Raw genomic sequence first — 27968 nt, forward strand, 5'->3', positions numbered from 1 at the left:
AGTACATACTGACGAAACTAAAATGAGCTGTAACATGGAAATTAAGCGTTTACGGACACATGTCCACATAACATCTTTTCTTTATTTGTGTGTGAGAAATGTTTCCTGAAAGTTTGGCCGTACCTTTTTGTAACACCCTGTATATCCTGTCTATGCGGTTGGATGACTGATTCATGTAATGAATGAACCTAGCACGATCTCCGTTTAGGTGGTCCCAAGTATCCAGCAGTCTAAGGTCCCGAAAAAGAATCCCTATTTCGACACATGGAGAATGTCGCAGGTGCGGGTTCTTTGGCGAAGTCGCCGCCAAGAACAGTCTCATCACGTTTGCCTTGAAAAAGGGGAGCAATTACTTCCGTAAAAAAATCGCGAACAGTCTCCGCGTCGTGTTGAATCAGGCAGAGCGTAGATATCAATAAGTCGTACCCTAGCACAGTGAGCGACATCCCTCAGACGTAAAAGAGGTAGAATACACTATTACCCTGTAGTCCCTCCTTGAGGAAACCGCGTCGCCGCTCCCTTTGGGTGAAGCGTGAGGCATAAGTGCATTATAAACTCTTGAAGGAAGGGTATTAGAAAAAATCAGCTGCGTTTAACACGTCCTGTAACAACCGTAACTTAGGACGGGTACATATGTTGTTGACATCCATGATCGCAATTTTATATACTCGAGTTCCATCTATCCTGTGAAAGTCGCCATTACTTGCTAAAGTGCGAAGGCGTCTCATGAACTGTGGCGGAACTGCCGCTTCCTAATACTGCAGTCGTTGACCCTTTGTGAAGGATCCCTCACGCTTTTCAACGTCAGCCATCGACGTCTCGCCCTCTTCGGTATCGTCGGCCCATGAGGTATGAGCAGGCAATGGTGGTGAAGAAGTATCGCCAGTGAGGGCATGTTGCAGAGTGACTCCGGTAAGGGATCAACTACAGTAGTCAGGTCGTGGAGAGGAGACGTGTTTGGAGTAGAAAGTCAGGTATCATGGCCTGCCGGCCGGAATGGCCGAGCGGTTCTAGGCACTTCAGTTTGGAACCGCGCGACTGCTACGGTCGCAGGTTCGAATCCTGCCGCGGGCATGGATGTGTGTGATGTCCTTAGGTTTAAGTAGTTCTAAGATCTAGGGGTCTGATGACCTCCGATGTTAAGTCCCATAGTGCTCAAAGCCATTTGAACCATTTTTTTTTTATCATGGCCTGTAGGCCCAAGGAGTAGTCGCACCTTATGCACTGCCCTCGGCTATCGCAGCTGGTACCACTGTGGGCACGCCAGGAACTTGGAAACAGACCTGATGGTCAAGTCCCAGAGTGCTTAGAGCCATTTGAACATTCTTTTGAATGTTCTCTAGTCACAAAACGACGTCAATTAAAGCCGTTTTTCAATTTCAGTAAAGGAAAACAGCCACAAAGACTCAGGTCACGTGAATAGGAGGGCTCTGCAGCAACAAGACTGCCTTTTGGGTCAAAAATTCCGTGACGGAAGTGGTCGTGTGATATGAGGTGCAGCCGTGATGCATCATCCACTTGCTGCAAGCCCGGTCTCACTCAGTTCATCCTTTTCCTGAGTCTCTCAAGGACGTCTTTGTAAACATTTGATTGGCAATTTGTCCTGGAGGAACAATCTCACACGAACACGCACATGTTCGACTTTTCGTCGGTTTTCATAGACGAAGGTCTCTCTGAGCGATGTTATCTTCAAAGTGTTCTCGACCCTCCACTAACGATTTGTGATATAGAAAAACTTGTGTTGTTGATAAGGAATGTTCCCTATACGCTTATTTCAACTTTGCGATGGTTACACTCGCACACCCCCCAAGTTTAGCACAAAACCTGTGCAATAACGTTGGTCTAAATTCCACTGTTTCATTTTCGTAATTAACAAAAAGAAGGGCAACTTCACTGATGGCGCTCACAAATAACGTGATGGATGTAGGGAGCTGTAATTCAGACTGAGCATCTAGCGGGGATGAGCACACAGGTCTATAGAAGTAGAACGACACAGAGTAACCAGATCGCTGGCATTGTTGTTTTCTCACACATCTCATAATATACGCTGACACTCTGTTATATGCTACACTGGCGATCAAGAAGGAAGGAAGACTACGGTTTAACGTTTCGTCGACAACGATGTCGTTATAGACAGAGTACAAGCTCGTTTTGCGTCAAGGATGGGGAAGGAAATGGGCCGTGATCTTCCAGACGAGCTATCCCACCATTTTCCTGAAGCGATTTAAGGATATGGCGCGAAACTTAAACCTGGATCTTTGGACGCAGGTCTGAACCGTCGTCTTCCAGAAAATGAGCCCAGTGTGCTAAGCACTGCACCATACTGCTCGATACTGGAAACAAGGGGCTAGCCCAAGTTGCAAGAAAGAACGAGCAGCTGAAAAACCTGTCCCGATAACTGGATATTTTATCTGCGTGAGACATACTGAGGTGACAAAAGCCATTTGGTAACGGTCTGCACATATACAGATGGCGATAATACGGCGTACAGAAGCGGAGCTGTCATTTGTACACAGCTGATTCATGCGAGGTTTCCGGCAAGATTACGCCCGCAACGCGAAATAGCTGTTGGACCTAGACGCACAGCACATTCAATTTCGGAAATCGTTAGGAATTCAATATTCCGAGATCCACAGTGTAAAGAGTGGGCCGAGAATACCAAATTTCAGGCATTACCTCCCACCACGGACAACGCGCAGTGGCCGACGGCCTTCACTTAACATCCGAGAGCAGTGGCGTCTGCGACGAGTTGTGATAAAACGCAAACAATATTGCGTGAAATAACCAAAGAAATCAATGCAGGGTGTATCCGTTACAACAGTGCGGCGAAATCTGCCGTTAATGGGCTACGGCAGCAGACGACCGACGCGAATGTCTTTCCTAACAGCACGACGCCGCCTGCAGCGCCTCTCTTGGGCTCGTGACCGTATCGTTTGGACCACAGACGAATGGAAAACTGTGACCAGTTCAGATAAATCCCAGTTTCAGTTGGAAAAGAGCTGATGGTAGGTTTCGAGTACGGCGCGGACCACACGAAGCCATGGAACCAAGTTGTCAGCAAGGCATCGTACGGGCTGGTGGTAACTCCATAGTGATGGGGGCAGTGTATACATCTGCTGGACTTGATCCTCTGGTCCAACTGTACCGAACATTGACCACATATAGTTACGTCCGGCTACTTGGAGTCCATTTGCAGCCATCAATACATTTCATATTCCCATACAAGGATGTCATGTCAACGGGCCACAATTGTTCGCGACTGGTTTCATGAACACTGTGGATAGTTCGAGCGAATTGATTGCCCACCCAGATCGCGAGATATGAATCCCATCGAACATTTATGGGAGGTAATCGAGAGGTCACTTCGCGCACGACATCCCGTATCGGCAACAGTCTCGCATTTATAGACGACTATAGCGGCAGGATGGCACAATATTTCTGCAAGGGCTTCCAAAAAGTGTTGAATCCATGCCAAGTCGAGCTGCCTGACTTCGCCGGGAAAAAGGAGGTGCGACACGATGTTAGGAGGTATCCCATAACTTTTGTCGCCTCAATGAATGTACGGGGGTGAGTCAAATGAAAACCTTAAATATTTTTTAAAAATATTTTTTATTCTGCAGAAGTGGTACAAAGCTGTATCACTTTTCAACATAATCTCCCCCACGCTCAATGCAAGTCCGCCAGCGCTTATAAAGTGCATAAATTCCTTTAGAAGAAAATTCTTTTGGTAGTCCGTGCAACCGCTCATGCACCGCGTGGCGTATCTCTTCATCCGAACGGAACTTCTTTCTTCCCATTGCGTCTCTGAGTGGTCCAAACATATGGAAATCACTTAGGGCAAGGTCTGGTGAGTATGGTGGATGAGGAAGACACTCAAAATGCAGGTCTGTGATTGTTCCAACTGTTGTACGTGCAGTGTGTGGCCTTGCATTGTCATGTTGCAAAAGGACACCTGTTGACAGCAATCCACGTCGCTTTGATTTGATTGCAGGCCGCAGGTGATTTTTTAGGAGATCTGTGTATGATGCACTGGTGACAGTGGTCCCTCTAGGCATGTAAAGCTCCAAAATGACGCCTTTTTCGCCCCAAAAGAGAGTCAGTATAACCTTCCCTGCTGATGGTTCTGTTCTAAACTTCTTTGGTTTTGGTGATGTAGAATGGCGCCATTCCTTGCTCGCTCTCTTCGTTTCCGGTTGGTGGAAGTAAACCCAGGTTTCGTCCCCAGTAATGATTCTTCCAAGGAAGCCATTACTTTCTCGTTCAAAGCGCCGAAGAAGTTCTTCACAAGCATCAACACGTCGTTCCCTTATTTCAGGAGTCAGCTGCCGTGGCACCCATCCTGCAGACACTTTGTGAAACTGGAGCACATCACGCACAATGTGGTGTGCTGACGCATGACTAATCTGTAAAAATGCTGCAATGTCATTCAGTGTCGCTCGGCGGTTTCCCTTCACTATGGCTTCAACTGCTGCAATGTTCTGTGGAGTCACAACTCGTTGTGCCTGACCTGGACGAGGAGCATCTTCCACTGAAGTCACACCATTTGAGAACTTCCTACTCCATTCGTAGACTTGCTACTGTGACAAACATGCATCACCGTATTGAACCTTCATTAGTCTATGAATTTCAATAGGTTTCACACATACACTACGCAAAAACCGAATAACAGAACGCTGTTCTTCCCTGGTGCAAGCCGCAAGTGGGGCGGCCATCTTTATACTGATACCGCGACGGTATGTGTGCATCTGCACTATGCTGCCACCTACAGGCCATTCTGCACGCTGTTTGTAGCATGCTTACAAACTTACAGGATAAGGGCGCGAAATTTCGATTTGTTATTACAAATTTAAGGTTTCCATTTGACTCACAACGTAAAAGCTTACAGCAGTGATTTCATTGTACAACCGAATACTGAACCGACAGGAGGCATTACTTGCAGTCAGTCGTCTGGTAATCTCTCAACTCCTTCCTCGTCAGAATTCGAGGAACCCAGTCCGCTATTCGAGCTGTCTGCCATATTGATGGGGACCTATCAACAACGGTATCCTTGGAGGCATCCAGTTCCCACTCACGTACTTTCTACAACACAACAAATTTCACAAAATCGTCACAGTTTCCCCACACGTGTAATTATCGTCTTGTCGTCTTGCCAGAAGAACACAATTGTTCTGTGCACCCTTTTTGTTTCCTGTGTTTCAACACAGAGACACAGAAACACAGATGTTTGCCTGTTACTGAAATTTTCCGTATAGGTAGCGACGGATTATTTGTCCCAAAGACTTTTCGAAGGCATCAAGCATAATCTGTTTCTTACTCTTTTTATCGCTTTTCTCCGCCTATGCTTCACTTCAGAAGACTAAGGATCTTCATACATTTTCACAGTGCATACGAACAATAAGGCCAATGTGCATTACTAACGGAACGGAGAGAGCAGCTGTCCAGAGCGCATTGGAAAAATAATAACATGAGTTCAATATTTAACACGCTGATTCAAGAAAACGGTGAAGGCTTTCAACGCTTCAGCGTACCTCATTCACGCTGGAATAACAACGAAGTAACACCTACATAATAGGGACTTGTTTCCACTAGCGTTACATCTGATGCAGGTGCAATTTGCTCGACTAGCAATCCCTGAGTGTGCTGAGCGAGCGTTTGATTACGTTACGGTTGAACTTACGACGAATAAAGTATAGAGCGCCATTTCGTCCACCGCAAATGTTGCCAGCTCAGTACCCATCACCTTTACGACAGTCTCGTAACTGGTCGTCTTTTATGTTATGCTCTTCTCGTGGCTTTAACGCATTACGAAGCTGTGTAACCAAGCGGCAGCGTAAGTTGTTCATTTCTCCACTGGAGTAGAAGTAACTGCAGCATATGATGGCTAAGAATAGCTCGTCAGCTCGCGCAAGTGAAAAAGAATTCTTTTGGAGGCTTATGGAGGAAGGAAAGGGTATGTACTACTGGGTGCTTCGAAAATATGTATCCACTTCCAAAAGACTATATCTCCCACATCAACGAAGATGAAAACTTAAGGTTAATTTTAAATTTACGTGGTAGCCTAATTTTTTATTGGCTTAAGATGTGCCTTAGAGAGCCTTTTTTCAGATTCACTTATATAAAGTACGTCATAAGTGTTAAAATATGTCAAAATCGCGATTTAATGCATGGGTGTCTGAAGCTTCCGAACACTCGAGTGCAACTGATGCAATATTAAAGTAGTTACCGATGAAATGGGGCTCCTGTTACTTGCCGATAGTATCACAGAGGCCGTGAGTATCAACTAAAATACTATTCTCAATAACACTTCTGTTCGTAACATGATTTGTATACGGTAAACAGTCTAAAAAAATGGTTCAAATGGCTCTGAGCACTATGGGACTTAACTTCTGTCGTCATCAGTCCCCTAGAACTTAGAACCCTAAGGACATCACACACATCCATGCCCGAGGCAGGATTCGAACCTGCGACCGTAGCTTCCCCGTGGTTCCAGACTCGCTACGGTGATGTCCTTAGGTTAGTTCAGTTTAAGTAGTTCTAAGTTCTAGGGGACTGATGACCTTAGAAGTTAAGTCCCATAGTGCTCAGAGCCATTTGAGCCATTTGGTTCCAGACTGAAGCGCCTAGAACCGCTGGGCCATTCCGGCCAGCAACAGCCTGAAAGCACGTGCTTCTCTCCTATCTACTTAACTTGTCATTAGCTTGTTTTTTTTACACAAAGTAAAATGTGAGTGCTTGAAAATGACACGCGGACAGAAAAGGTTCGAAAATTAATCCCAATAGTGCAGTAGCTTCGACTGGTAAGGGTGGGGGGAGGGGGGCACTTAATCGACACAATTTCGTCAAAATGAGAGTGTTTCGACATGGGCGAGGAAAAGGCCAACAGTACGGCGTTGCCATTGCCGATTAAAGGTTTGTTCATTTTGAATACTAAAAAACGCAAGCTGAAACGTTAAAATGTTGCTTTGCGAAACAACATTTTTCAAGCTGGCGGGAGCTATAACTCATGAAATAAGTGCAATTACATTATAACTTTAGAGTCGGCATTTCTCCTACAGTAGTACGTATGATTTTAATTTCGATTTTTTTTGTGCAGATTTTATAACGACTTTTTTGTCGAAAACATTAAGTTTTATTTCAGAGTGCCGTCATTTTGTTGAAACCAATCTTGTAAGTATCCTTGTGTACTAGGTTAGACAATATCATCAATGTCAAAGCAGCTTTTGAAATTTTGTTCTAGGCTGAAAATTGTGGAGTTCAGAAGTCCAACCAACCATCTTTGTACTCCGAGAAGTCCTTTCATCGATGTCGTATAATGTCCTCTAGGTGCAAGCTTTTTCACTGAAAAATGCATACTACAGTCTTAAGTGTTAACAATCAAAGTCTAAATTCTGTTTTTTAGTTTATTGTTATTTTAATGGAAAATAAATCGTGCATACTGGCAGCAATATCGAGCGCCACCCTGGTCTATCCTCTTAAGCATATAGCTACAAAGTTTTTTATTTTCAAAAGAACTACATGATTTTACGACTGCTTTTTTTGCAGGCATGCACATGCATTGGTGGGCTACTCATTAGAATAATGTTTAGGAACGAAATTTTCATTTACTTTTCACGAATGTTCAATGTGCAATTGAATCTTGAATTTTTTGAAACAGAAACGTGGGCCCAAGATTGTGCACACGCAAGTGAAGAATGGCTAACCATCGGCTGGCACGACGAGCCGACTTATGCGGACTATGCACAAAACTCTTACGAATGTTCAGTTGTTGCTTAATTGCACCTGCTGACACGGAGGATTCAGAACGCCATTCGTTGCTGTATTACCGTCATTCCGACTCAACAGACAGTGGATAATTAACGAGCGAGAGAGCTACGTAGTTTCCCAAGGGAGACCCCCTACCGGCAACCATAACAGTCGATAATTTACAGCTGCTGCCGATGTACTTCTATTTTCGATGCATAAATTAAAATCCTCCACAAGTTTCAATTTTCCATTATGTGGAAAATAATATGTTTTGAAGTAAAATGAATTTCTTTGAAACATCTTGCATCATAAATGTTGTGCTACCTAATTTAGTCTGTATAGAAAATAATGCTTTAAAATTCTGGAAAAAATACAAAAGTCTTCATAATAGGACCGATGGACGTAGACACACTTCTGACAACGTGTTTCCATGCCTGGAAGACGCCCTAAAGTTGTTTTTTTTCCTGGATGTCATGCAAATAGCGCGTCGAAGCCTCTTTGATCAATACTAAGTCTCCTTGTGATGGCTTTCTTCACTCGGAGAACAGGATAAAGGCCGTTGGGGCAACATCGGGACTCTTAAGGGGCAGGGTCAGCTTGGAATATTTATATGGTGTAGCTTTCAATTAGCGACAGATTTTTAACACTGTGGTATGATATGCGCCGCCTCTTAACCGCTGATCTGATTTCAACACATGACGCACACGATGCACATTGTGCTCGTGCCTACTGCTTTTGTAATTACAAAAATAAACAGCGTGAGCGATGATTTGCGTTTGAACGGCATTCTACGTTATGGAGGAGGCGCAATACCTCAATACAAGAAAGGCAGAAAAGCAAACATGTAAACATCACCTTTCATGTAAACAAATTCACTTGAAAATGAAAATAAATTCTCGTAACGCTTTGTGCTAATCATGAAAAAATAAGTAATTGATGAGTTTACATTATTTTACACGCCTTTTACTTTAAAAGATGTAATAGTTTTCATAGAAAAAATTCGGAGGCATTAGTTTTCATCACGCCGCTTTCATGCTACTCTAATCTGGCTCGGAGACTCAAAGGCAACACAAAAAATAAGAGGCATTAGTTTTGCAACGACTCTCGTAGTTACATATGGGTGAGAAAATGACATAATTCAGGATAATTGTATAGTCCATCTAACATTTTTAAAAAACCGGCAGAATTAAATTGTAGAGGAACAATGTAACAGATGATACAGTATGAGAAAGAAATATTCTCAAAGCTTTTAGCAGTTTTTAGAAATGTTCTTTGTGTTACGACCAGACGGAATTGTAGTCGTCCGGCCATAAATGTGGTTGCTCTGATTGCTCTGGCAGAGCGCTCATAGAAATAACCATATAAAATTGTAGTTCGCTTTAATACCTGAATGATAAGGAGATTTACTTAACTTGGTACAGTCTTTTGTCACAGGAGTTACTAAGTATCAGCTGATGCACTAATTAACAAATTCTTCTCTTGAAGTACGAGGGCCGTTCGGTAAGTAACGCAAACTTTTTTCTGGGCCAAAATCACTTGAAGAAATGTGGAATTTGTTGTGGGTCATCGTGGAATGTTGTCGCTTCAGTCCCATAGTTTCAGGAAGTTCTGATCGGTAGCGTCGCTATATATAGCCTTCAAAATGGGGTCTGTAACGGAGATTCGCTCAAAACAGAGAGCTGTCATTGAGTTTCCTTTGCTGGAAGACGAGAATATCACAGATATTCATAGTGGCTTGCAGCATGTCTACTGACACCTGGCGTTGGACAAAAGCACGGTGAGTCGTTGGGCAATGCGTCTGTCATTGTAACAACGTCTTGAAGACCTGTCTGATCTATCATGTGCCCGCCAACTGCACACAGCTGCACTGTTGGAACATGCAGATACTCTCATTCGAGATGATCGACAGATGACAACCAAAAACACTTCGCTGCTCACTAGATGTCTCTATTGATAGTCATCCCAAAGGTGTTCTATAGGATTCAGGTCAGGACTCTGTGCAGGCCAGTCCATTACAGCAATGTTATTGTCGAGTAACCACTCAGCCCCAGGCCGTGCATTATGAACAGGTGCTCGATCGTATTGAAAGATGCAATCGACATCCCCGAGTTGATCTTCAACAGGGGGTAGCAGGAAGGTGTTTAAAACATCAATGTAGGCCTGTGCTGTGATAGTGCCACGCAAAACAACATGGGGTGCAAACCCCCTCCATGAAAAACACGACCACACCATAACGCCACCGCTTCCGAATTTTATTGTTGGCCCTACACACGCTGGCAAATGACGTTCACCGGCCATTCGCCATACCCACACCCTGCCGTCGGATCGCCACATTCTGTACCATGATTCGTCAGTTCACACAACGTTTTCCCACTGTTCAATCGTCCAATGTTTACGCCCCTTACACCAAGCGAGGCATCGTTTGGCATTTACCGGCGTGACGTGTGGCTTATGAGCGGCCACGGGACCATGAAATCCAAGTTTTCTCACCTCCCGCCTAACTGTCATAGTACGTACAGTGAATCCTGATGCACTTTTCGGAATTTCTGTGTGATGGTCTGGACAGATGTCTGCCTATTACACATTACATCCCTCTTCAACTGTTGACGGTCTCTGTCAGTCAACAGTTTTTGTGCTGTACGTGTCCCTTCACGTTTCCATTTCACTATCACAGCGGAAATAGTGGACCTAGGGATGTTGAGGAGTGTGGAAATCTCGCGTAAAGACGTATGACATGAGTGACTCCCAATCACATTCGAGTCCGTAAGTTCCGCAGAGCGCCCCATACTGCTCTCTCACGATGTCTGATGACTACTGAGGTCGCTGACATGGAGTACCTGGCAGTAGGTGGCAAGCACAATGCACCTAATATGAAAAAGTTTGTTTTTGTGGGTGTCCGGATACTTTTGATTACAAAGTGTACCATTGTTTCAGCGAAGGAGCGTCCATAAATAGTCTTGTTGAAGACGGTACAGAACATGTTAACTTCCTGGAAAGCCAGTTGTATTCGACAGTTGATGTAGATTCTCTGTTCCGTGATGTGTTGGTTGACCTTCCCCAAAGGTGAAAAGTGGTTGCGTCACTGAAGATTAATTTGCTTGCGCAGTCCTCATTTTCAAGATGGTTCTGCATGATAATGCAGAATTACAGACAGCATACTCCGTCATCATGGCTTATGGGTTGCAGGAGCTACAATTTGTATGACTTAGCTTTCAATGGCTTACGAAAGATTCTCCACAGTACTGGCTAACGGATTACCAGTTCTGCACTGGCTCGATACACAGACCTTGTGAAGCTTCGCGACACCACGTTCCTCATTTGGTTCGCTGCCTGTTCTAAGATGCCCAGGCATCGCACAGTTTCCCATCCTCCTCAACTTGTTTGTACTACTTCACTACGCTGTTTTAAATAAACTTATCGGTGGTATCCTGTTAAACTTGCCTCGGAAAAGCTCTTTGCCCATTCACCACAGATTGGCAACAGGCAAATTCTAACACACAAAATGCTTTCTCAGCCTGGTTGGCCGCCATTTTCAGCAAGTACTGCCGTTGGCGCTCCTGTCGTAGATTTTCCGAACTAACCTGCGGGCTCCAAGTTCAAAAAAGATTTGAGAGTTTGTCTTTTATGTATAATTTGTTACGTTATGTTTAGCCACCTACTGACTTTTTAAAATGTTTCATGCACTTTGTAACTACCAGTATCAGAATTGCTACTTCCAGTTCAACAAGTCTGTGAGATCGAAACAAAGACTTAGCTCAAATTTTTTCATCACTGTAGACAGAATCCTAGTGATTCTTGTGGCTGAAATCATCTGCGTGACTATTCTCTCGTGAACACCTCTGCTGTTCTCATTAGAAGACGCTGGTCGCTAGCGCGCCTTTGTCAGACGTCTATGACAGTTGGCGCCAAAGTAATCTGCGAGCTTATTCAACAGGCTGCGAGTTTTGCTTTTAAGGCGACGCGGACATAAGAAAGCGGGCGCCGGGAACAAAGGCCGTCGTTTACTCCGCCAGCCGGCAGAAGAAGTGCTCGCCGCGGTTCGTGCGTCTGCCGATAGAGATCGGTTTCAAACTCCTGCGTCTGACACAGCCAGAACTAGTCCAGCTCTGTATAAACGCCGAGTGGATTGATTAAAGAAACAAAAACGTACCTATCAGATCCAGTTGTTGTTACCGGAACTACAGATTTCTCTCTTAGTTTCTTCGAACTGTGTAGAAAGCTTAGGAAATCAGCTAAGTGTTTTAAAAACAAGGGAGTGCTTAGTTAGTCCAGTCGGTGATGTTGTCGGCACCGATCTCCCAAGACTGTGACTAATTAATAAAGACATTTTTGGAGCGACGTCGAGATATTTTTCAATACAACGTAAAACACAGAATTAAGGAAGAAAGCATAGTTTTTTACCGTCCTGTCCACATCAATATCATTAGAGATGAAGTGCAGGCTGGATGGCGATGTATATCTGCCTTGATGTTTCAAAGCACACATCCCAGCATTTGTCTTCGATTTAGAGAAATCACGGAAAACGTAAATCTGGATGGCCAGACGGGGATTTGAAATGTCGTCTTCCCGAATACGAGTCCAGTGTGCTAACAACTGCGCTATTCGCTGAGTTATAGAGGATTATCATTTCACAATTTTCCCGGAGTTAAATAGTTCTTAAGTGAATGTCTGAATGGAAAAGCGCAAACCACATGACGCTTAGTCAGGTAGTACGTTTCATCTACACCATTCATATTCCGATTTATGCAATGCGATTCAGCAGCCCCTACCGGTGTCGTTTTATGCAACCCGCAATTCTACATATGACCTTCATAAATCACGTACGGATATTTCATACTCTCGCTCGTTACGCGCAAACTGTTAGTCCTACAGTAAAAATATAGGAGTTTTTGTGGTAGTGCGTTCCACTCTGCCACCAGGACTGCTGGATGGTCCGTAGTACATATGGAGGTGCTGCAATACGTCTTCCCAAAGTATCAGGTGCTGGATTGGATTTAAGACGCGGTTACTGGCAGGCCAGTCCGTTCTCTGAATATCCTCTCATTCGAAGACTTTCTCCACATGCGTCGTTCTTTGCGGTCGCGCATTGTCATCCATATCAGGGTTGAAGGCAAACTTGAAATGACGCACATGGGGGAGTAATACAGTGTCGCAATAATGATGATCTTTGAGTATACTGTGTTCAAATACCTGTAGGTTTGTAGGCGCACGTGAGATTATGCCTCCACACACATGGACCACCAAGACAATTATGTTCGACACTGTTCCTGGGTGTTACGTGTCCCCATATCTCGTCACATGAGCGTGCTTCGAGAATCACTACACAGACTAGATCTGCCTTCAACCAACAAGAGCACACGATCCCACTCATCGCTACTACAGTCTTGGCACTATCGGTAATGGTGTCATCGATGCGCGGATGTCAAGGAAACACAATTTACTGGTCGTCGGGCAAAGAGACAAGCCTCAGCTAGTCGCCATGGCAGTGTGGGGCGTGGGAATGTGTGCTTTGCAGTCCCGTCATAAGTGGATGCAACTGCATATGCTGTCTGGCTTGGATCCCTTCTTTCATGTTGCACAGTATAGCGGTTATCTGCTGCTGTGTGTGACCATGCTCCTTGGGGCAGCAATGCTTGTGGTTCGAAACCCTCCCCATCCACTTAAGACAATGCTATGAACACTACTGAACTCTTGGGCTACCCACGTCACGCTTCGTCCTTCTTCCAGTTTCAAGGTGATTCCATCCGTAACCAGTGCCAGGACGAAAACAGATGCATTTGGTGTTAGGTAGACACACAGAGCAAACTGATGACGCATTAAAATCTCTCTCTCTCTCTATGGAGATTAACTGAGCAGTCGCTCACTTTCTTTCCTGCCACAACAGTCTAGTAATGCTTGTAATGATTAAATACTCTAACTTAGTCCGAAGTAAATAAAATACGAAACACACTGGGACGAATGGAAACATCAAGACGTTGTAAACAGCTCGCGGGTTGAAAAACAGGGCAAAAAGCCACCTTTAGTGGAGGGAGGACGTTGCTTCTGGAAGTGGGTGAGACTTTCGTCAGCTCATGTCGCGGCCATGTCAGCGCTGGCGTTCCACTCGTTCGGCATCTCCTCCACTTCTATTGCTATCTGATGTACTTCGTTTTCTCGTTCTTGCTACGGCATCGTGCTAGAGAATTAAACGTGTTGGCAGCGTCAAAAGCACTGTCATTCCAAGCGGAGTCACGATATCTGAATATCATGGTATCTCTTCCACTCGACTGTTTTTGTGAGTTTTGGGGATTCGTCTTGTTCTCTCGATGCGTTTATGGACTGTAAAACCCTAACCGAGAATGAGTCTCCGACTCTGCTGCAGTCAGTAGAGTTCCCATTTGCTGATATTCGGCTTTTCCTGCTGCCTTTTATTTCCGCTCGCGCTAGTAATTTCTTTGTTTTATACAATTTCCTTATCAGAAGCACATCCTGCTACCACGACTCTGTTAAGCTCTCCAATGTATTATCGACCGATTATTTTATGTCTTCCCACAAATTTCATGTAACTAAGGCTTCATTCACACGTAATGTTTCTAGTTACGCATTGATTCTAGGTGACTACACCGCTACGCTTTGGCGTTGTCTGCTTTATAACTGCATAAAATTTCAACATTCTCCATTAACTAATTTGTCCAAATATGTGAACAATTTCAATAAGTACGTTCTGAGCAGTGATTTTATCAAGCTTTAGCGACATTCCAAGAAAACATAAGGATAAAATAAACATACATTTGATAGAAACATGTAATTTTCTGTAGAAAACAATAAATGGATCGTTAGTTCACTCCAGTCTTAAAAAAGTTCACAATAATCACAAACAAGGAAAGTGAAGTGAATGTGGCCTTTACAGTTAAATTTATTTTATCATTATTCCCTCTACGCATTTCCTTACGTTTTCTACTACAAATCAATGTTTTGTACCACCAGTGAAAGTTTTCAAGCTTTTATTGTGGATTTAGACATAAGCATTCCAACACTAAATGAAATGTCTAAATCTGAGCGCCAACCCTGTTCACAACACAACAAAATTACACCTACATTTTGCCCCAGTTTTTAAATTTTAAGTGCATCTTTCAGAGCTCTCTTTTTCATAAATATTTCATTTATGGCATCAGGGTTTTTAATTAGGTATTTACTAAAATTTATTACTGTCGATTTTTTGTACATCACCTCACTCTGTTTCGCTCAGTGATACTACAGTGTAATTTCACATAGTACTAGACTTAGTGTGAGCCACAAATTCGCTTTTGGAATCAGTTTTACCTCTTTTGTACGTACACTTCCCTACTACAGTGGCATTATTGCAAGAAAATATTAAGAAAAGGACCGCAAATCATCGTTTTTCGCCTTTGATAAATTTTATGACTGAGTCAAATATTATGCTTAATTTTAAAACATGTTACAGCACTTCATTTATTAATACTCTGCAGCAGTATTTAAAAACTTCTGCCAACACAATCGTATGCAGAAACCTGTAATAACAAGATTTATGAAATGTGGAGCAACTTATTCGCCCCTATTATTTTAGGTTAGCAATTACTTTTAGAACAGGAACTAAAAATTGGAAATCAATGTTTTCTGTATCACCGTAACAGGAAAAGCAATTTTTACTTGACGAAATATAAACAATTTGTATGTAGGTTTTCGCTGGTAAACTATTAATTTACACACTAAAGGAAGCTTTCCAAGTAGATATTATTCGTATCTGTTTGTGCAAGCTTCAAATCTGGTAGCAATCCGTCAGATACCTCATCAACTTTAATTCAAGTATACAATCCGATACACATGTTAAGTCAAGCTCATTCAAACATGGGCCTACAGAAATATGTTCTCTTATTTAGCTCAGAGGTACACAGACCTCAAGAGTAAGCAGACGTTTACACGCTTTATACTCTGACGTACATAGTAAGATAGCTGCACGATCCACCTCATGTTTTACGAGAAAATCGTAAATTTATTATAATGGGCTGGTATTAGAAAGCTGTTAAATGTTAATAAATCTGAATGGTAACCACATATACAGCTAATGATCTAGTGTCTATCTCTTTATACAAGATAATCTTTTTAAAGCTATATTGATTGTTAAGCGACCATGAATGTTTCGAAAATATGAAAATGTTTTTCAGACGCCGCTACCTGTCACAAAATTTTGTTCATATCTTCTTCACAGACTTGATATGTGCTGTGGTAATCCCGTGCAGAAAGTTACTGATAATCTAATAAGAGGTAATATTCGCTTCGTTTGTTGGTATAGTGTTCACATAATTCTTTAAAAGAATAATCTCTCATTTGATTCATATGAAATGGCTGTCTTCCTGTGCTAAGTTCAGTTACCTCCATAGATATGACCATTTCGATCTTGTTAACCACTGTTCATAAACTTGCAAATGACACTTAAAACGGATCATCACTAGCGCTTCTGCTGCGCTATAGGAAGAAGATGACGGTCAAAATGAAGCTTGTTCGATTTAAATATCGATGTGTCGATCATGGTGCTATGTGCCACTTGAAATGTCCTCCAATACTGGTCGTCGAAATGTATTATAGTAAGTTTGAAAGTGACAATTTGATTTTGAAAACGGCAATACAAAAATTATTTCATTATTGTCTTCGTAATGATAATAATATGAATTATATTATTATTATTTGTTACCTTTGCAAATCTATAAAATAATTTTTAGAATCCCACATTACCATTTGTTGTTGGCTGTGTAGTATCCGTTAGACGTATCTAAAGTCAAATGTCTTTGCTTTAGTACAGCTCACTAAACAGTTCACTGAAGTTTAGTGGCACATATAGAATGGATTTTCCTTGCGTTTATTGTAGACTAGAAATAACCGAGAATAAATGTCAGTTGCTGATTTATGTCTTGGGTTTGTAATTTCAGAGAGTGGTAACGTGGAACCTGTAGGAGTAGTTCAGTGGTCCCCCTAATGTGATGAATGTAATAACCGTAAATAACAATGTAAGGTCACAGTACACATTACGAAATGGCGAGGACAGATACCTATACACTGTTGTGCAGCTGCCTCTACCGATCTCGTTTTAAGCGTCATGCAATATTATATTTGGCCTTCGTGAACCACGCACGAGTTATTCATATTCTCTGGCTCGCTATACAGAAACTACTGTATTAGTCCTACAGAAAAAATGAACAGGGCCTTTTTGTACTGCAGTATGTTTTCGCTGGAGGCAATGATTTTCGAGTTATTCGAGGAAAACGTACAAAACTGACCTTCAAACGCACCTTCATCTTCACGCGCATCACTCAGTAGTTAAGATTTCTGGTATGTTGTTCGTGGCATTCCCTTCTAACATTGTGCAAAAAATTCCAACTGCACGAATTATTCCCGATATTCGACCTTTTCTGATCTCTATTGATTGGGCTGTTACGCCACCCATATAGTTTTCTACTTCGTTAATGTTATTAATTTAAACGTGATCGTAAAGTTAATGAAAGGAAAACCACATTTATAAACGTTACATTGAAACCAATAACGTTGAAAATTCGGTCCAGACTTAACGGTTACTACTACAGTAGTTTGATAGTCAGAAGGCCTGACGCATCCAACGATGTAATTCTTAATTTTATGCTGTTAAAATACAACAAAATTGTTAGGTAAAATTTGCACTTATTTCGACCTTATAGTTTAAGTGCTCAACTAAACCGATGCGTAATAAGAGCAGTCAATGAAGGTCGACTGTGGGAAATAACTCGAGCAGTCGCAAATTCTTTTACAGTTGTAGAAGGGAGTGTCATGAACTACATACTAAAAGCTGCGAGGATGGGGTGTGAGTCGTGCTTAGGTAGCTCAGATGGTAGAGCACTTGCCCCCGAAAGGCAAAGGTCCCGAGATCAAGTCTCGGTCCGGCACACAGGTTTAATCTGCCAGGAAGTTTCATATCAGCGCACACTTCGCTGCAGCGTGAAATTCTCATTCTCGCTTTCGTACGTTTTTCGTGAAAAACTCGAGTATATGGTTTCTAGCTAAAACGTTTCACGGTACAATATTTATTTACATTAAATTTGTTACAAAAAGGTCCTGTTTATTTTTCTGTAAGGCTACCAGTTTGGGCTTAACGAGTGAGAGAATTCTAAAATTCTCGCATGCAGCCAGATATAACATTGAGGGTTGGATGAAGCGATAGCGGTAGGGGCAGGTGACTCGCCCGTATATGAGAATGCAGACTCCCTCGGCGATTTTAATAGATGAAATGTTCGCGGGTTATCCAGACGAGTAGGAAGCTCGTCGAAACGATGCGACGACATGACGCCCTGGCTTGGCTGATAACCCAAAAAGTTTTCATCAATACATGTATATGGGGTGTAACAGAAATTTTGTGACAAACTTAGAGAGGTTGGAGATGTTGGCTTGAGGAACAAATCGAGGATAGCGACCCGTGTCTGGAAACGTCATTCAGCGACGCTACAGAGCGTCTACGACTGCGCCTACCACTAGACTACCCCATCGGCAGCAAACGTGACTATCTACACTGATGGACTGTGGGCGGAACCTCTAGCAGTATTGTTTGTAATCCAGTGATCGCTAGTGGGAGCTACTGTTGATTAGAAAGGCCTTGTCTCCTATGAATGTGCTACTCTGTTCCCTTGGTGGATGACTGTTTTGTAGGTGAGTTTCTGTCTGCGGTTTATTTTCTCACATATATGGAAAAACATTGGAGATTTTAGAAGGCTTCAGGCGACAAACCGTGGATGAAAATCCATCTCTGAAACGGTCATCCACCACGGCAACAGAGCATCACATTCATAGGAAGCAAGGCCTTTCTACACAACACCTAGTTCCATCTTCTCCACCGACGATTGTGGCATTCAGTCGTAATCACCGAAAAACAATATTGCGAGTTGTCCCGCCTATGGTGCTTCAGCGTACAGAGTCACGTTTAGTACACTACTGGCCATTAAAATTGCTACACCACGAAGATGACGTTCTACAGACGCGAAATTTAACCGACAGGAAGAAGATGCTATGATATGCAAATGATCAGCTTTTCAGAGCATTCACACAAGGTTGGCGCCGGTGGCGACACCTACAACGTGCTGACATGAGGAAAGTTTCCAACCGATTTCTCATACGCAAACAGCAGTTGACCAGCGTTGCCTGGTGAAACGTTGTTGTGATGCCTCGAGTAAGGAGAAGAAATGCGTACCATCACGTTTCCGAACTTGATAAAGGTCGGATTGTAGCCTATCGCAATTGTGGTTTATCGTATCGCGACATTGCTGCTCGCGTTAGTCGAGATCCAATGATTGTTAGCAGATAATGCACGACCGCATGTTGCAGGTCCCCTACTGGCCTTTCTGGACACAGAAAATGTTCGACTACTGCTCTGGCCAGCACTTTCTCCAGATCTCTCACCAATTGAAAACGTCTGGTCAATGGTGGCCGAGCAAATGGCTCGTCACAATACGCCAGTCACCACTCTTGATGAACTGTGGTATCGTGTTGAAGCTGCATGGGCAGTTGTACCTGTACACGCCATCCAAGGTCTGTTTGACTCAGTGCTCAGGCGTATCAAGGCCGTTATTATGGGAAGAGGTGGTTGTTCTGGGTACTGATTTCTCAGGATCTATCCACCCAAATTGCATGAAAATGCAATCACGTGTCTGTTCTAGTATAATATATTTGTCCAATGAATACATGTTTATCATCTGCATTTCTTCTTGATGTAGCAATTTTAATGGCCAGTAGTGTATCACTCACTAAACAGTACACTGATGTTTAGTGGCACATATAGAATGGATTATCCTTGCGTTTATTGCACACTAGAAATAATCGAGAATAAATGTCAGTTGCTGATTTATGTCTGGGGTTTCTAATTTCAGAGAGTGGTACCGTGGACCCTATAGGAATAGTTCAGTGGTCCATCTCATGTGATTAATGTAATAAGCGTAAATAACAATTTAACGTCACACTCTGCATTACGAAATGGCGAGGACAGATACTTATACACTGTTGCTCAGCTGCCTCTACCGATGTCGTTTTAAGCGTCATGCAAAGGGGTAGCCTAGTGGCAGGCGCCGGTGTCTGTGACTTCGACGCTCTGTAGGGTCGTTGGATAACGATTGTGGGCCGGTTCCTATCCTACATTCGTTACCCCTCTACAACACCTCGAAGTAAGTCGCAGCATTTCTGGGACAACCTGCATGTTTCACGGTGATTTCCCCTTCACACTTCCCTGCACCCTATGTGGCAAAGGTACTGAATGACTACGAGATCTAGGCGGTGGTAGAACCACAAGAGAGTGTGGGTGTACTGACCGACGGTGGTGAGCAGCATGTTGTCGAGCAGGAGAGCTATGGCGACGATGACGAGCACCAGCTTGCGCGACTCCCGGCAGCGCTGCAGCAGCCCGTTGAGGCGCGTGCCACCCACGCAGTCCTGGACCACCGTCATCCTGACCCCGGCCCTGCAACACACACACATACTGCACTGTACTCTACAGTACTGTCTGGGGAAAGCAGAGGCGTGTGTGCATCTAGAATGGAAGAAACTGATTAGGTACACTGAGGCGACAAAAGTTATGGGACAGCGACGTGCATCTGTATAGGTAGTGGTACTACAACGTATAGAAGGGCAGTTCATTGGCGGAGCAGTCATTTGTTCTCAGGTCATTGACATGGAAAGGTTTCCGACGTGACTATGGCCTCACTAAGGAAATTAACAGACTTTGAATTTATTTATTTATTTATTGTTCCGTGGGACCAAATTAAGGAGAAGTCTCCATGGTCATGGAACGAGTCAATACATGAAATTATGACACGATATTAGAAACAGATAAAATGAAATATAAAAAAAACATATTCAGGTGACAAGTCGTAAGTTTAAATGAAGACAATCAACAATGTAACACTGGAATTTGCTTAATGTTTTAGCTCTTCCAGGAGCTCCTCGACAGAATAGAAGGTGTGAGACATGAGGAAACTGTTCAGTTTAGACTTAAAAGAGTTTGGGCTACTGCTAAGATTTTTGAGTTCTTGTGGTAGCTTATTGAAAATGGATGCAGCAGAATACTGCACTCCTTTCTGCACAAGAGTCAAGGAAGTGCATTCTACATGCAGACTTGATTTCTGCCTAGTATTAACTGAGTGAAAGCTGCTAACTCTTGGGAATAGGCTAATATTGCTAACAACAAACGACATTAAAGAAAATATATACTGTGAGGGCAATGTCAGAATTCCCAGATTTTTGAATAGGGGTCGACAAGAGGTTCTCGAACTTACACCACATATAGCTCGAACAGCCCGTTTTTGAGCCAAAAATACCCGTTTTGAATCAGAAGAATTACCCCAAAAAATAATACCATACGACATAAGCGTATGAAAATATGCGAAGTAGACTACTTTTCGTGTTGAAGTGTCACTTATTTCAGATACTGTTCTAATGGTAAATAAAGCAGCATTTAGCTTCTGAACAAGATCCTGGACATGGGCTTTCCACAACAGCTTACTATCTATCCGAACGCCTAGTAATTTGAACTGTTCCGTCTCGCTTATAATATGCCCGTTCTGTCTGATCAAAATATCGGTTCTTGTTGAATTGTGAGTTAGAAACTGTAAAAACTGAGTCTTACTGTGATTTAGCATAAAATTATTTTCCACAAGCCACGAACTTATTTCATGAACTACATTATTTGTTACTGTTTCAATATTACACACAAGATCCTTCACCATCAAGCTGGTGTCATCAGCAAACAGAAATATTTTTGAATCACCTGTAATACTAGAAGGCATATCATTTATATAAATAAGAAACAGCAGTGAATGCGGATTGGTAGTTGAAGATAGACACATGGGACGTTCCATTTCGGAAGTGGTTAGCCAATTCAATATTCTGAGAACCACAGTGTCAAGAATGTGATGAGAATACCAGATTTCAGGCATTACCTCTCACCAAGAACAACGCAGTGGCTGACGGTCCTCACTTAACGACCGAGAGCAGCCGCGTTTGCGTAGGTGTCAGTGCTGACAGACAAGCAACACTGCGTGAAATAACCGCACAAATTAATGTTGGACGTGCGATGAATGTATGCGTTAGGATAATGCGGTGAAATCTGGCGTTAATAGGCTCTGGCAGAGGGCGACGAACGTGAGTGCCTTTGCTAACAGCATGACTTCGACTGCAAAGCCTCTCCTGGGCTCGTTTTCATGTAGGCTGGACGGAGTCACGGTAGCACTCGGTAAGAGCTAACGGTAGGTTTAGAGAGTGGTACAGAGCCCTCGAAGCCATGGACCCATGTCCTCAACAAGACACTGTGCAAGCTGGTGCTGACTCCACAATGGTGTCGTCTGACTTCACATGGAACGGACTGGCTCTTCTGGTCCAACTGAACCGATCGTTGACTGGAAATGGTTATGTTCGGCTGCATGGAAACCATTTGCAGCCATTCATGGACTTCATGTGGCCAAAGAACGATGGGTTTTTTTTATGTATGACGGTGCGCCAAGTCACCAGGACACTATCCTTCGCAGGTAGTTTGAAGAACATGATTTTTGGTCACACAGATCGCCCGACATGAATCTCATTGGACGTTTATGGGACATAATAGAGAGATCAGCTAGTGCACAAAACCATGCACCGGTAACACTTTCCCAATTATGGGCAGCGATAGACGGAGCATGGCTCAATACTTCTGCAGGCGACTTCCTGCGACTTGTTGAGTTCATTCCACGTCTAAATGCTGCACTGCAATGGGCAAATGAAGGTTCGAGGTTCGACACGGTATCAGGAGGTAAGCCATGACTTTTTTCGGCTCAGTATATGCATCCTCAGTTTTTTATCTTTCAACAAGTATTGATATGAATAACTAACTATTACACAGTTCGTATTTACGGTTATTAGTTAGTGCTTAAAATTTTCATCAACTGAATGTAAGCGCAATGGGAGAGATAGCGGAAATTGTGTACTTCAAATCTCTATGTACTGTGTCACGAGATGTGGCCATAGGACACTATCTGTGGTGATTCGTCTTTCAGAATGGGGCGCAAAACCTGGCATGCGCCTCGATGTCTCTCAAGAACATTTGGCTACTTGTCGAAACTAACTCTGAACCTGTCTTTCCTAGGGATCGGATCTAAGACAACAACGCGATATTTCCATTTGTCTCAGTGATTGCTATCCACTCTGCTTTAAACGCTTAATAGATAAGTATGTAACTGAATCTGTTTGAAAGAAAATCAACAACGATAAATTTGACAGACAGTAAGATAATGTAGAACTTACAGGTTGCGGTTATCCAACTTTCCGTCACTTCCTTTCTCCCACTGGTGACACTTCATCAGGCATGCGAGAAAAGCATACGTATTATAAAAGTAATCCAAGCTTTATTCCGCGAGTGTACTGGAAAGAGCCAGCTGATGTAGTATCGAGTCGATACGAAGGTAGCCTAAATGTTCAAGAACGAACACTGAGGGTATAGCAAACAAGGCATGAAAAGCAGTGCATCCTTCAACAAAAGCCGGCCGGCGTGGGCGAGCGGTTCTAGGCGCTACAGTCTGGAACCGCACGATCGCTACGGTCGCAGGTTCGAATCCTGCCTCTGGCATATATGTGTGTGATGTCCTTAGGTTAGTTAGGTTTAAGTAGTTCTAAGTTCTAGGGAACTGATGATCTCAGAAGTTAAGTCCAATAGTGCTCAGAGCCATTTGAACCTTCAACAAAAATCAATCAGCCGGTGTCAATGATCAGTTTAAATAAGAACGGAAAGATTATGAAACTGTACGTTTGGAGGCCAATATAGCGCGTTAGTACCAGGTGTGATATTGATACCTGCTACAGATGCAGATAAATCTCTAAACTTCTGCTGCAGGATGATTTTAAACATATGTGTACAATGAAGACATACTTTAGCGGACGAAGAAGACATTTATGACAGTTCCTCACAACAGACAATATCAGTTAATAGAACATGTGACAAGAACGCAGGAATAGTTAATATAGAAGGAAAAAATGCAACTGATATGCTTCGCAGGCGGCATAATATTTTCCAACGGAAGTTTGGATGACACACAAGAATTGCTGAAAGAAATCGAATATTTCTTACAGAATCCCTTTCTTTTCATTAATGATAATCAATGAATAGCTGAAAGTGATGGATAACAGTAGAAAGAAAAATGTCGGCTCTATAAGCAGCAAAACTGAAGAAGACAGTAAAGAAATTGAAGAATTTTGCTGTATCAGAACTTTCAGATTAATGCAGGCTAAGAATGTTCGATGCAGCTGAAAGGGTTCTACTGTTGCCTAATACTGACAGATGAGTCTATAGAGGAATTTCTGGAACAGTACGTTTGGAACAGACCATTGTTATACTGAAACTGCGTTATTGAGAACACGAGTAGAAATAACGGGAATTGTTGCAGGAGGATGTCAGAGTACAACTGAAAAGTATTAGGAAGAACAGGATTGGAAAAAAAGTCAATGGAAGACCCTTTATAAGGAGAACGTTGACAAGACGCAAAACAGAGATGAGTTTATCGAAAATAAAAGCTTTAGAAACATTTTTTTCCAAACATCTAATTATTTTTCGTTGCCTCTTTCAATTTTCTAGTTAATAATTCTCTTGACGTGGTCACAGATTATTGCAGCAAGTGCTTTAGTTTCCTTGATACATGGAAATTCTTTGAAGCTAGTGGACAAACTGTTATGAATTTTTCATAAGACTTCACGAGAGCCAAAGTTAAAAGTGTTTCTCGAGCAACGTAATAGCGGCGAATAAGAAGTTGTGCTGAATACAAGAACAGTAATAAGGAATACGGGCCACGTCTTGATCGCTTACCACGCTACGAAAGTGGGGGCCGTGAAGGAATGCAAATGGCATTTCTCGGAGCTAGGGATTGCGTTTCGCAGGCTACATCAATATTTCATACATTCTCGTTTTTCCTTCTTCTAATACTACCAATCTCAGGGCTGAAAGAAACTGATTGTGTCTCCGTTTCTGACTGATCGGCACTGCCTTTGCAGTGCCTTGATCGTTAGGGTAGCCGGTCACCCTACAACGATATGTACTGCCTTCTAAACTAAAAGAGAGTCTTTGGGCACTTTCTTTTCCTGATCAATCCTGCTTTTACCCGAGGCGGCTCTGGAACAGTATTTATTACTTCCTGTCAGAAGGATTAAATTATTTGTTATAATCGCAATTAATAGATTATTCACTGTAACACGTTGGTTGGTGTCTCAGCAACTGCATGGACATTCTAGACCATTACACTGCGTTTACAAAAATCACATAGTCCATTTCTTAAATTAATCTCAGAAGTGAAATATACCTCTTAGAGGGGAAGTGCTTTGTTAAATGTTTTGCATTCAGCCCTTCTTGCCTCCCAGACGAATAATGAACCTTCTGTTTACAAGTGCTGTTAATATGGTAAATCGCTTTTTACTTTCTCCTCGTTTCCTCCTCAGAAACAAAGAACAGAAGTTGCAAAGGCGTTTTTAGAACCACAACTTGGCACTTCATATTTCTGCTTGTTTAATTAATCGAAAGTATGAAATTCATTCGGGTTTGCTTTAATTTTGAATAAAAATGGGTGTTAAAAATGTCACAAACGAGAAGATCTCAATCGTGATCTGTTCAGATTTAGTTTAACGATATTAAGCTGTCGTCCAACAGATCTGACGCCCTGTTAGATGCGGGAATCACTAGTTTTAACATGCAAAACCCGATTCTGAGCCTACTGGTGTGATTGAGTAGCGGTTCCAGGGGTAATGGGTACTTGCCGGAGGCGGTAGGCGACAAATGATAAATGTTAGACGTAACGCTGGCGACTAGGACACGTCAGCGCATACCTAGATAAGCGACGGCCCTAGCACACACTTCTCATTCGTTCTACCTTAACACGTATAGTTTAATGTGACGGATTTACTGCATATGATACTTTTTTATCTTTGGAATTGTCTTGTTTTTCCATCCATATATTATTCTATTGACAAAACTTACAAAATCTTCGGATCAATACAACCATAAATATTTCGTCAATTAAAAATTTGTTTCATTACTGGGACAAGTGAGGCAATATGATAAAAACGAACACATTTTTATTCTTAAGAATTATAAGGCAGGATCTCAACTGATCATTGTTATGCACTTTTTATTCAGTAGTACGTGCTGAAAGGATTATTGTATAACTCAGGATCATTGTTTTTCATTAACAACTGTGCCACGTAAATTTGCGTCCCTCTGTCATTGTGCAGTTCTCATGCCACCTTCTATGGGATTTCCAACAGTCTGTACTATACCGTGTTCTGGAGGAGATCTCATCACAAGTAGGTCACTTTAATTGATTCTCTCGTTTTCTTCATTATCAGTTAACGACTGTTTTTTGGCATTTCCTTGCCTAGCGATTTAAAATCAAAAATACCTTGGCTCTGTTTTGACTTAATGGGAGAAGCGTTTGTCAAAGTTCCTGGTTCTTAATTTTGCTCTATCTGATTATCGACGGTTTCTGCGAATTGATCTTTAGATGTGGAAGTTTGAACAGGAGAATTTTCAATTTCGTCATGGTCCGTAGCAAGAAGACGGTCTACAGTTCTCTAAACACGAGGGTACTATGAGATTGAATCTCATATTTTTTAACTCATTAACCACATTGCCGATTATAGAAGTGCTCGTGAATGATTGCCAATTTTTGTTTTTGGTGAGGGATTAACAAAAGTAAGACACCAATAAATAAAAACTGTATATTGCCTAAGGTACTCAGGTATAGCAAACAATAACTAAATATCTTAACTGTTACTCCTTAAAAGCTTACGTTGAGTCCGCTGAAATTTATAACCCGTCTGTCAATGTCGAAGACAAATATCTACCGTGCAGTGAACATCCGGCAGCGGCTTCACTTAACGAGTTATCAGTGCTTCATAGCGTTCCAGTTGGATCCAATTCAAAATATTATCTACTCAGTCCCCTCTACAGTTCCTAGGAGATTTTAAGGGAAATTTTAAGCACCATGTAGCTTGTTATCAAGACTGACCATTCTGTTCAATTGATCGTCCAAGTCTTTTTCCGTCTCTGATAGAATTACGTCATCGCCAAATCTCGGAGACTTCATTCCTCCCTTAACATTAATTCACTTTCCATATTTCTCCTTAGCTCCTCCACAGATTGTTCAGCCCACAGATTGAATAATACTGAGGATAGTCTGCAACACTGGCACACTCCATTCTTAACCATTGATTCCCCCATATTCTAAGAGAAATCATAGGGTCAGTGTTACCTCGCATGTTGTAGATTTCTCCAGAACCCAAACTGACCTTCGCTGAAGTCGGCTTCTATCAGCTTTCCAATTATTTTGTAACTGTGTCAGTACTTTGCAACTATTCCTTCTTAAGCTGATAGTTCGGTAATATTCACATCTATGAACATATAATTTTCATTGGAATTGGATTGAATCTAAAGGTATTTTGTCTGTTTCGTCTGTCTTTCACACCAGGTGGAATATTTCAATATTTCTGCGTGAATGTAGTCTACTACAGAGTTCTTTTTTCGACTTACATCTTTGAATGCTCTATCAATTTCTTCTCTTTCATCTATATTCTCTTCGTTTTTATTACAATGTCTTGAAGTCCGTTATCCTTGTATATCTCTTCCATTCACGTTCCAGTTTCCCCCTCGTCGCTTAGTTCTGGTTTGCATCTGAGTTCTTATTATACACAGACTTGCTTCTCTTTTTTCCAAATGTTTCTTTACTTTTGTAATAGGAGGCACCTTTCTACCCAGTAGGCATGCATGTTTCTACATCTTTGATTTCTCCCCCAGTCAGTCCTGCGCAGCCATTCTGCATTTTCTACCATTCTTATTTGTTGAGTTTCCTATTTTTTTCCTTGGTCAGTTGCATTTGGTAACTCGCGTGTTGCGTAAGGATTTCCACTGAGTCTTGCATTTATGCCTATTTGATCCTCTGCTGCCGTCACTATCTGGACTCTCTCAAAAGTAACCATTCGTCTTACATTCTATTTATAGCCAGTTCTCTTTGAAATCCTTACCAGCATCTGGTACTTTCAATATATCCAGGTCCCATCCCCTTAATTTGCAGTCTTTTTGCAGTTTCACATCAGCACTACATAACCAGTAAATTATGGTTAGAGCCGACATCTGCCCCTGCAAATATTTTGAAGCTTAAAATCTGGCTTAGAAATCTCTTACTTGCCATTGTGTAATATCTCTTAATCTT

General features: G+C 42.3%; 1 protein-coding gene across 1 annotated transcript in view; it reads right to left on the reverse strand.

The window, feature by feature from the left end:
- The window catches only part of LOC126169519 (synaptic vesicular amine transporter), an 848981-nt gene that overhangs the window by 395422 nt on the left and 425591 nt on the right, over positions 1 to 27968 (reverse strand). Inside the window, exon 2 of the mRNA XM_049920648.1 lies at positions 20064 to 20212. Within this exon, the coding sequence (XP_049776605.1) occupies positions 20064 to 20199 (136 nt within the window). The 5' untranslated portion in view covers positions 20200 to 20212. The remainder of the gene's footprint in view (positions 1 to 20063; positions 20213 to 27968) is intronic.

This window comes from Schistocerca cancellata, chromosome 1, assembly GCF_023864275.1.
Source record: "Schistocerca cancellata isolate TAMUIC-IGC-003103 chromosome 1, iqSchCanc2.1, whole genome shotgun sequence".
Lineage (NCBI taxonomy): Eukaryota > Metazoa > Arthropoda > Insecta > Orthoptera > Acrididae > Schistocerca > Schistocerca cancellata.